Source organism: Muscardinus avellanarius, assembly GCF_963383645.1.
Source record: "Muscardinus avellanarius genome assembly, chromosome: 8".
Lineage (NCBI taxonomy): Eukaryota > Metazoa > Chordata > Mammalia > Rodentia > Gliridae > Muscardinus > Muscardinus avellanarius.
In genome coordinates this window covers 62,108,066-62,119,692 of record NC_137794.1, presented here as the reverse complement: position 1 = coordinate 62,119,692, position 11,627 = coordinate 62,108,066, and the positions used below count along the sequence as shown (strand labels likewise).

General features: G+C 44.1%; 1 protein-coding gene across 1 annotated transcript in view; it reads left to right on the top strand.

Moving 5' to 3' along the window:
- Positions 1 to 1,242: 1,242 nt before the first annotated feature.
- Positions 1,243 to 11,627, top strand: part of OSTM1 (osteoclastogenesis associated transmembrane protein 1) — a gene marked incomplete at both ends in the record, with an annotated part of 28,284 nt that continues 17,899 nt past the window's right edge. The window contains one exon of the mRNA XM_080700781.1: positions 1,243 to 1,644. Coding sequence (XP_080556907.1) covers positions 1,243 to 1,644 — 402 coding nt within the window. The remainder of the gene's footprint in view (positions 1,645 to 11,627) is intronic.

Below are 11,627 nucleotides of genomic sequence, written 5' to 3'. Positions count from 1 at the left end.
ATATGGCTGGGGTGTAGTTCAGAGGTAGATTGCCCCTGAGTCCAATTCTCCGTGCCAAAAAAGGAAAAAAATAACCCCTCAGAAACATAAATTAGGAAACTAATTATGGAGTTAGTGCAGTACTCTGCAATTTATAAGGCAAAACCGATCATCTGAAAAGCGGAAAGACACAAAACACTCAGGAAGCAAATTTTCTACCAAACTTGTTAATCAAATATTTTCCATGTCATGAGCTTCAATTTTCTGCAGCCTAGCAGTGATATCAGGATGCATGCTTGCATGTTCCCTGTGATTTCCTTGGGCATGCCAGAAACTAGATGGGCCTTCGAAGTTGAGCAGTGTGTCCAGGATTTTCCGGGTCGCTGTACCCTGGGTATCAAGTCAACTTGTTCACTGGCCATCCTCGGCCCAGACTTACACTACTAATACATCCTCCGCTAGCCAGGTGTGGCCATTCACATTTAAATAAAATAAAATGGAAAATTCAGTTATTCAGTCATCGTCATAGCCACATCGAGGGCTCAACAGTCATATGTGGCCAACGGTTACTCTATTTAAGTAGGTGTAGATTATTTCCATCATGGTGGCACACGTCTGTAATCCCAGTACTTGGTAGGCTGAGACAGGAGGATAGCAGGGTTGAGGCCAGCCTCAGTAATTTAGCAAGATCGAAACAAAATAAGACTGAGGGGGTAGTTCGAAAGTAAAATGCCTGGGTTCAACCTTCAGAACCAAAAAGAAAAAAAAAAAAAATCTATGAGTGGCGCTGTGGTAGGCAGTAGAAATTTTTTTTTTTTTATAAAAAAGCTAAGAGGTAACTAGTTCCAATACAAATAAAAGCCAATGGACAATATTACTCTTTCCAAATAGGATGGGGGGAAAAATACTATGCCAACAAACACGAAGTAAACATCCTGCCAAGGCCCACCTGCCGGTGGGCTTTCTCTGCGAGCTCACTGACAGTAATGTCCACTGCCCAGGCCGTGGTTCAGGCGACGTGCAGAAATCCCGCAGACTTTTGGCGCTCAGGGAACCCCCAGAGCGGTGGGCGCCCAGGGGCGGACCCGAGGGGATGCCGCCGCTCCCGTGCGCACGTCCCCGCGGCCGGGTGGGCGTGGCGCCGCGCGGGGGCGTGGCCGTGACGCGCGCCGCGTGACCCCGCTCCGGGCCTGCGCCCGCGGAAGCCGGAAGCCGCTGGGGCGAGAGGCGCTGGGGAGCGACCTGCGGCTCGGGATCCCGGTGATGGAGCCCGACCCGCCCGAGGCGCGGCGGAGACCGTCGCCGCTGCGGGGGCTGCTGCTGGTGCTTCCGCTGTGGTCCAGGTTCGCCCTGGGCGCGCTCCCTTTGGGCAGCAGTCCGCGCAGGGTCTCCCCGGACCTCCTGTCGGAGCAGCAGTTGCTGGAGGTGGAGGACTTGACCCTGTCCCTGCTTCAGGGCGGCGGTCTGGGGCCACTGTCGCTCCCCCCGGACCTGCCGAATCTGGATCCCGACTGCCAGGAGCTGCTGCTGGACTTCGCCAACAGCAGCGCAGAGCTGACCGGGTGTCTAGTGCGCAGTGCTCGGCCCGTGCGCCTCTGCCAGACCTGCTACCCCCTCTTCCAACAGGTCGTCAGCAAGATGGACAACATCAGCCGAGCCGTGGGGGTGGGTAGAGGAGCACACCCCCGACCTGTGGCGTGGGGGGAGCTGGGAAGGGAGGAGGATGTAATGATGCCCCAACTCTGCAGCCCTAAGAAAAGGGTTGAACTGTGTCTGTGGAGTTTGGGGCATCAGAAAAAAGGAGTGGCATTGTGGGGTTTGGGGCTTGGGGTTTTTACCTCTATAGGTGATGCTGGGCTTCATCTTGGTACTTATTTGCACATGGGAATGACTGGTTTTCTTGTGGCTTCTGTGTCCATGGCCTTATCTTCTTCTCTTCCTACCCAGCTCCATCCACCACAGCTTCTTCCCATTCCTACCCTGTGGTTCCCAGAAAGAGCCCTTTCTGAAATCTCTCGAGTAGTGGAGAAGCACGTAGTGGTTAGACACTTGAGCTCTCTAGCCAGAAATGTTCAGATCCACTAGTTTCTAGCAGTGTGGCCTTGGATAATTTTTTCAGAGCCTTAGTTTCCTCCTCTATAAATAATAATAATAAAAATGAACAACCCAAAACAGACATTGACTGATGTGGATGTTAATATTTTTTCTTTTTTTTTTTTAAAGAGTGGTCATGGTGGTGTTCACCTGAAATCCTAACACTTGAGAAGCTGAAACAGGAGGGACACAGACAGGTTCCAGGCCAGTCTCAGCAGCTTAGACCCTCAGCAATTTAGCAAGACTCTGTTTCAAAATAAGTAAGCAGTGTGTAGTTGCTTGCACCCTTAATCCCAGGACTTGGGAGGCTGGGACAGGAGGATCACAGGTTTATGATTAGCCTCAGTAATTTAGGTAGACCCTCAGCAACTTAGACCCTATTTCAAAATTACAAAATTAATTAGGGCCAGGAGTGTAGCTCAGAGGTAGAATACTCTGGGTTTAATCCCTAGTACTACAAAATAAATAAGTGAATGAATAAATAATAAATAATAGGGCTGGGAGTATAGTTCAGAAGTAGAATGCCCCTGGTGTCCCCAGCACCCCCCCCAAAAAAAAAAGAATTTTAAAAAAGGCATGGAAATTCATCTTAGTGATTAAAGTGGAGCTACTTGACCTGGAGTCCAGTTCTCTCCTGCTTACTAGCATGTACTCAGGGCAAGAAACATTCTTTGTGCCTGTTTTCTCATCTACAAAATGGGAGATAAAAGGAGGTCATAGAAAACTGGCATATAGTAATAGCCCTCAATCTCTGGGAACTAAAAGTTGAGGAAATGGTAATTCTATATCTAGTCTACGTTCTTGGTACCCTGAGAGCTTTTCTGGTCATGTAGATGCTATAATGGATTTAACTATAAAAGAAGAAGTCAATCCCTGCCCATCAGTGTAGCTGAGGGTGCATAGGCTGGGAAAGTTTTGGTGTCATGGCTACTGAAAGTCACAAGGATGCTGGTAAAAGGAAAACATGAGGAGTAACATTGGGATTGGAGAGTAGGAAAGTTCCTCTTGTCATGAGGGGACAGCAAGTAGTCTCATGGAAATGTGATTGGAATTATTTCATAAGTAATAGTTGATTTGAACAAGTACGGTCTTGTATGTATTTGCTTTAAGTTAGCCTGATAGAACTTCGTAGAAATCTGTTATTTTACATAAGTGGATTTATTTGCATTAAATAAATTCTGTGGTCAATTTTTCTGGAAAGAGTTTTTAAGGTAGTCTAATAACTTTAGGCTTATGTGCAGTGTCTTCCAGGCATACTTCTATTGGTGTGTGTATGTATATACATATATTTATGTATATGTATACATTAGGTATATTTCTATTATAAATGTAAATATTATTTATATTATATATTTATATTACTCTCTATATATTCTTTTTTTACTTTAAGGTACCCCAGAATTGTCCTTGTCAACTAAAACAGGGTATGATATGGTGTAATATTTAGTTTTGAGCAGTTAAGAGTAGTTTTTAGGATGCCTTTCATTATAAGGAACAAGTTCAATTGTGAGCAGAATGACCATGAGCCATGATATAAAGCTTGAATCTTTTGAGGTGGCACATGTTTCCTTCGTGTGTGTAGGTACTATAGACTTAATAAGAGGTTTAAAAAGTTATCCCAAACTCCAGTAGTAAAATATTAAAGGCATCACCCAATCTCTGTATGAATTTCTCTGGGAGTTCCTTACTGCCCAGGTGAGGCTTCCCAGTGTGGGGATTTCAGAAGCTTCTTTCCTTTCCTTTCCTTTCTGCACACCAGATTCTATCTATAACATGGGCACCCAGCTCATCTCACCCTAGTGAGCTGTTATAGGTTGAAGAAAGCTTGGGATTTAAAATGTCCCCCTAAGCCTAATGTGTTGGCAGTGCACCCCGGTTCAGAGGTGGTACATGTCTGTAGGGGACAAATCCCTAGGGGCTTGGCCAGGGACTGTATCTGTCCCTGTCTTCTTCTTCCTCTCGCTGCTTCAAGCTGCTGTTAGTTGGGTGGTGTTCCTCTGCCATGATTTGCTCCTTTGGTTTCTGCCTTGGAGCCTCCCAACACTGGACTAAACCTCTAAAACTCTTAAGCCAAATAAACCTTTCCTCCTCTGAGACTTGTTAGGCATTTTGGTCACAGAAACCAAAAAGCTGAAAGTAACAAGGGTAAAAAGGTTAAAGAAAGCAGGAAAACTTCTCCAATCTGCTTCCTCTTGAATTCATCCTAGACCTTGGTCTATTCCTTTCTTTCTTCAGTAGAGCTGAATATGGTTCATTATCTTAAAAACATGACTTCTGTAGTTCTAAGGTTCTTTTTTTTTTTTTTGTGGGTTTAGGGTTGGAACCCAGGGGCATTCTACCTCCAAGCCACACCCCCTGCCCTATTTTTTATTCTTTATTTTGAGACAGGGCCTCACTATGTAGCTGAGGCAAACCGCGATCCTCCAGTCTCAGCCTCCCAAATGCTGAGATTACAAGCGTGCGCCACCATGCCTGGCTAGTTCTAAGGTTCTTTATGGATCTACTTACAGGTTTTGTGGACGGGTTTGGAAGTTGAGCCATTATGCATAATAGTGAGCCTATGGAAAAATGTGTTCTGACTTTGTTGTGAGTGAACTTGAAGAAATTAGTTGTCTTTTAAGGAGGTCTCTTTATCCAGAGTAATGCATTTTCTTTGATTCACTAGACTCGGTCTTTTATTCAAATCAGTTTAATTGGCAAACACCTACTGTTCTTGAACACTGGGCTGCTCAAAGGATAAAGACGGAAAATGAGTATAAGGCCCAGGCCTCAAACCATCAGTGTAGTTGGGGAGATAAAATAAGCCTATATTGAGGAAAAGAAAAGGAATATATCACCGGTATATTAACAGGTTGACAATAGCAATGTGGAACAAAGGGGTGAAGGAGGTGCTGAATGGGAGGAACAGAATAAGGTACAGTTGGTTAATAAGAGAAAACCCGTGTCTCACCTTCTTTAGAATGAGGGGACATGGATTGATTGAGAAAGCACAGGACTGCAACGGGGGTGAGTGGTAGAAACTAGCCAAGCTATTTATGTGTCTATTAGTTTAACTAATAGAATTATTTGATGAGAATCCTGTATTCCTGTTACTTTTTTGTGGAGCTACCGAGACAAGACCACATGTAGTTTTATAATCTCATGGTAAAGAATACAGTGATTGTGCAACCTGAATGGTTCCTGCTTCCTAAGGGTTATACTTCTTAGGGTCATACTTTCTTTTCATTTAAATTCATAGCAGCTGGGCCTGGTGGTGCATGCCTGTAATCCCAGTACTTAGTAGGCTGAGACAGGAGGATCACAGGTTTGAGACCAGCCTGAACAATTTACCAAGGCTCTCAATAACTTAGTGAGAACCTATTTACAAATAGATATAAAATAGGGATGGGAATGTAGCTCAGAAGTGCTAGTTCAATCCCCAGCACCAAACAAACAAACAAAGCTCATAGGGACATGGTTTCATTGAGCTGGTCAGCATCATCAGGGTGCTTTTTAGGATGCTTTAGATCCTTCAAATTCTGAGTTGGTGAGCTCTATCATAGTCTACTTGTTGAAAATTAATTAATTAATTATATTATTTATTTATTGGTGGTACTAGGGGTGGAACCCAGGGCCTTTTTCTACCTCCGGGCTATACTCCCAGACCTATTTTTATACTTTATTTGGAAATAGGGCCTTACTAAGTTTCTGGGAGCTTCACTAAGTAGCTGAGGCTGGCTTTAAACCTGTGTGATCCTCCTGTCTCAGCCTCCCAAGCGCGGGGATTACAAGCATGTGCCACCACGCCCAGCCTATTTGTTGAAAATCTAAATAAATAGATGTATCTAAGTACAATCTGAAAACCAATGATAAACATAGTATGTAAGAAATTGTTTAACTCAAGTGTTAAATTCAAGGTAAGTGTTGCAAAGAAAAGCCCCCAGATGCTACCAAAGCATATAACCAGGGTACTAGTCTTGGGTGTGGCTGGGGGTAGGTAGCTTGGTCATTGATGAAAGCTGACACCTAAAATGTGAGGGGGTGGGGTATGGGAAGATCTGTGTGTAAAGAAAGAGCTGGTGTGCAGACAGAGAAGGAGTTGGGGGTGTTTAAGGACTAGAAAGAACTCACCATAGTGAGCAGGAAGACTAGCGATATGAGCCTGAATGGACAGGGCCTTGTAGGAAGGCTAAGGCATTTATTTATTTATTTATTTATTTATTTATTTATTTGTTTATGCATGCATGCATGCATGCAGTACTGGGGATGGAACCCAGGGACATTCTACCTCTGAGCTACACCCCAGCCCTATTTTTTATTCTTTATTTTGAAATAGGGTCTCACTGACTTGCAAAGGGCCACGCTAAGTAGCTGAGGCTGGCCATGAACCGCGACCCTCCCATCTCACTCTCCCAAATGCTGGGATTATAAGTCCGGCATTGGCTAAGGATCTTAGACTCTGATTTTAAAGGAGTGCAGTGTTGGAAGGTTTGATTGTGTGGAATGACGTATTTGAACTTGTACTAGGGATGTTTTGGCAATTTGACAGAAGTGGGGGGCTTAGGGAAGGTAGGGGAAGAAGCTAGTAGAGAGAGGAGTTGGGAGGGTATTGCAGTAAGAAATGGTGGCGGCTGGGCCACACGGGGCCACTGTGATGGGGATAAATGAGTAGATAGCAGAGATACTTAGCAGGCAGAAGTGATGAGACACCTGGTTAATGGGATGTGGGAAGGGAGGGAGAGGAAATGGTGATTTCCAGGGTTTTAATAAGACCAGTAAGTGAAGAGAGTTAACATTTATTGAGATGGAAGGAGGAAAGGAGCCTGTTTAGTGGGAAATCATTAACTCAGTTTTGAAACTTGCTGGTTTTGAGGTGTTCTTAGACATTTAAGTGAAGAGAATTGCCTATGTGGTTGGATATGTATGTCTTTGGAGGTGGTCAGAATAAAGATAGCATTTGAAACCGTGACACGGATGAGCGTACCTGAAGAATGAGTGAGAATGCTGAGAAATCTGGGGGTTGAGCTTAGCGAGGCCCTGGGCTTAGTCCTCAGTAACAACCCCTCCCCCCCACACACACACTCTCACACCCACAAACACATACACACATGCCAAGAGTTGAAGGTTGGGATAGAGGATAAACTATCAAAGGAGACTGAGGAGTCAGGATGAAGAAATACTAAAGAATGTATTGGAACATAAGCCAAGGACAAGGAAAGCAAGGTTTATTTATGTCAAATCCTGATCAGAGAGTCGAAAGTGGACCTATTAACACTGGCATTATTAGTGACATTAACAGGCAGCTTCAGAAGAGTGGTTGGGTGCGACAGCAAGAAGAGAGTGAGTTCAGGCAGGGCGTGGTGGCCTACACTTGTAATCCTAATACTTGCGAGGCAGAGACAAGAGGATCGCAGGTTCCTGGCCAGCCTCAGCTACTTAGTGAGGCCCTTTGCAACTTAGCAAGACCCTGATTCAAAATAAAGAATAAGAAATAGTGCTGTGGGTGTAGCTTGGAGGTAGAATGTCCCTAGGTTCAATCCCCAGTACTAAAAGAAAAAAAGAAGCCGGGCGTGGTGGCGCACGCTTGTAATCTCCGAGCTTGGGAGGCAGAGACAGGAGGATCGCGCAGGTTCGAAGCTGGCTTAGGAGACCCTGTTTCCAAATATAAAATGTAAAAATAGGTCTGGGAGTGTAGCCCGGAGGTAGAAGGGCTTCCAGGAACCCCAGTACCACCAAAAAAAAAAAAAAAAAAAAAAAAGAAAAGAAAAAAGAAAAGAAAGAAAAAAAAAAGAATAGAGTGAGTTCAGCCTGGCATGGTGGGACACACCTATAATTTGGGAGGTTGAAGAAGGAGGATCACAAGTTTAAGACCAGACTTGACAGTTTAGTGAAATCCTGTCTCAAAATAAAAATGAAAAGGGTTAGGGGTGTAGCTCATTAGTAGGATACCTCCGGGTTCAGTACCTAGCACCACAAAAAAGAAAAAAACAAAAGCAAGTAGGTTAGATGGTGAATGGAAGATGAGAAAGTGGGCAGAGCAAACCTAGACAGCTGGAGGGGCTTTCCCTTAAGAAATTACTTGAGCGTGGTGGCATACACCTGTCCTCTCAGTACTTGAGACACAGGAGGATCACAGGTTTAAGGACAGCCTCAGCAAAGAGTGAGACTCTCACCAACCCAATGAGACCTTGTTTTTAAGTAAAAATAAGCTGGGCATAGTGGCACATGCTTGTAATAGCTATACTTGGAGGCTGAGACAGGAGGATCGCAGGTTCAAAACCAACCTTAGCAACTTAGTGAGACTCATCAACCTTGTTTCCAAATAAAATATATAATAGAGCGAGGAGTGTAGCTCAGAGATTGAAGGCCCCTGGGTTCCATCCCCAGTACCACCAAAATAAAGAACAACAACAACAACAAAAAAAATAGGGATGGGGTAAAATAGAGGTAGAATGCCCCTGAATTCAATCCCCAGTAACTCCCCCCCCCAAAAAAAAAAAAAAAAGAAAAAGGAAAGAATAAGAAAGAAGTGTTACTAAGGAGAAAAGTGGAGCTCAGTGATTTTTTTTTCATTTCTTTGTCTGTCTCTCCTTTCTTTTTTTCTTCCCTAAGATAAAAAGATAGTTAAACATGTTTCTATGTTTTGTTTGTCTTGTGGTATTGCCCAGGCTGGTCTTAAACTCCTGGGCTCAAGTGAGCATCCTGCCCCGGCCTCCGGAGTGCCAGGCCTACAGGTGCACACCGCTGCAGCCAGCAACTTGTTAAATGTTGATGGATAAGATCCTGTAGAGAAGGCAAAAGCCTTGTAGAGGTGAAGGGTGCTGTAGGAGGCACTGGGGAAGGAGAGAGAGAGAGAGAAAGAGAAAGAAAGAGAAAGAAGTAACAGCCTCAGAAAGGTTAAGTTCTCCCATGCTATTCATGAGAAGAGGTGGGCTTTGAATTGAGGAAGATGACTACCTGTTTCATAGAGTTGTTACAAGAATTAAGTGGGTTAGTCCTTTGGGAACATTTAGATTCAGGTACTCCGTAACTACGTTCTCTTCATTACAATTATTATTTCCTTTCCATCCCCACTGTTGCCGCTGTCTTTTCCTCAAACATGAATTACGAAACTAGTCTGATTAGTCTGCCTGCCTCCTCACCCTAAATGGCCTGATTTAGACATCCTTTCCCACAGCTCTGCTTTTCATGGCACCCTACTAAAAACTCTTCAGTTTCCTCCTGTTGGCCCTCGTGACCCTCAAGGTCTTTCCAACCTGTCCTGCCTTACGTCTCTGATGGCCCTACTTTCACAGGGCTACCCTCCACTCTGCCTGTATTGGCCTACTGAATACTCCCTACTTTCGCCCTGTGATCATTTTCCCCTCTCTGCGTTAGAATTAATTCTCTTTTCTTTCTCAAAATTAGGCATCATTTTTTTTTGTTTGTTTTTTGTTTTTTGTGTTTTTTTTTTTTTTTTGGTGGTACTGGGGTTCCTGGAAGCCCTTCTACCTCCAGGCTACACTCCCAGACCTATTTTATATTTTTATTTGGAAACAGGGTCTCTTAAGCCAGCGTGGCTGGCTTCGAACCTGCGTGATTCTCCTGTCTCCGCCTCCCAAGCGCAGGGATTACAAATGTGCGCCACCACGCCTGGCAGAATTAGGCATATTGTAAATCCTGCTTTCTCCATGAACTCCTTCCTCCCAATTATATCAACATTGTCCTCAACTGAGTGATTCCACACCTTAAATACTCTTAAAGGCTCTACTGTATTGCTTTTTTTTTTTTTTAAGCACTGGAAATTGAGCCCAGGGGCACTCTACCACCAAGTTAGGTCCCCAGCCCTTTTACTATTTTATTTTTGAGAAAGAATCTCACTAAGTTTCTGAAGCTGGCCTTCAACTTGTAGGCTTTCTGCTTTCATATCCAGAGCAGCTGGTATTACAGGCTCCCACACCCAGCTGTATGCTGTCTTGATTTCTTAAATAGCTAGTCCTTGACTTAATAAAGATGCAGTTAAGTAACTGAGTACACACCCACTCAGAGCACTTGAGGTTGGCAGTGGGGTCACTAGGTGAAATAGCAGCATCACTTACAAACCGTGGGCCAGGTATTATGCTGAGCGATTAACATGTTATTTTTATTTAATATAGTAACTGTAGGACCCGTGATTCTGAAACTGAAACCCAGAGACATTGGTCAGATTTTGGTTCAAGATCATTAGCTAGTGATGTAGGCTTGTCTGATTTCTTGGCTAAGCTCTATTTAAGAATTAATAAAGCCGGGCGTGGTGGCGCACGCTCGTAATCCCAGCATTCGGGAGGCTGAGACCTGGAGAATCGCAGTTCGCGGACAGTCTCAGCTACTTAGTGAGGCCCTCTGCAACTCAGTGAGACCCGGTTTCAAAATAAAGAATAAAAAATAGGGTGGGGGGTGTAGCTCAGAGGTCGAATGCCCCTGGGTTCCATCCCCAAACCCGCAAAAAAAAAAAAAAAAAAAAAAAAAAAAAAAAGAATAAAGCTGAGCGTGGTGGCACACGCTTGTAATCCCAGCATTTGGGAGGCTGAGACTAGAGATCATGGTTTGCGGACAGCCTCAGCTACTTAGTGAGGCTCTCAGTAACTTAGTGAGACCCTGTTTCAAATATTCAAGAAGTTTTTTTCTACCACTGGTTATTGCTTTAAGAGTACTTTCAAGAAATGAACTTTTAAGATGTTTTGTTAAATTCACTTATTTATTCTGCAGTGCTGGGGATTGAACCCAGGGCTTCTCACATGCTAGGCAAGTGCTCTACCCCTGAGCTACATCCCCAACCCTCCATTCACAATTTTAAAAGCAAGCACTGATTTGGATGCGTGTGTGTGTGTGTGTGTGTGTGTGTGTGTGTGTGTGTTGCTGGGGATTTAACCCCAAGGGTCATTTTACCTCAGAGCTACACTTCCATCCCTATTTTACTTTTATTTTTGAAGCGGGGTCTCACTTGGTTGATGAGAGTCTCACTCCTAGATGAGGCTGTGATGGAGCGTGCAGTCCTCCTGCCTCAGTCTCCTAAGTACCAGGATTACAGGCCTGCGGCACCACGCCTGGCTACACAGCTGCTTCGCTTCTCTTTGTGTCTGCAGGGAAGTTCTTGATGCTCCAGGGTTAGCATTCTCTTACACTTTTTATATTCCCAAAACTCTGGGATTCCTTTAGTGCCTGGTCCATAGGAGTTAAGTAGCTTTGAAAGAGTGAAGGCTCATCAGAAAGCTTGAGGTACAAGGGAAAGGAAACATAAGGATTAAGTAACTTAGGAATTTGTGTTTACTATTTCCATAGCATGAGTGTCTATCATGATTAAAATAATTTGTGGAAAGCATGTTTCACTGTGTATGAAAAATTTGGACGTTTCCTAGATTTTCTTGTGGATTATAAGACTGTGATCCAAAAATTGCCCAAAAGATGAAATTGATAGATTAAAAAAGTATGTTCAGCCGGGCGTGGTGGCGCACGCTTGTAATCCCCGGATTGCGCAGGTTCGAAGCCAGCCCCGCTGGCTTAAGAGACCCTGTTTCCAAAAAAAAAAAAAAAAAAAAGTATAAAATAGGTCTAGG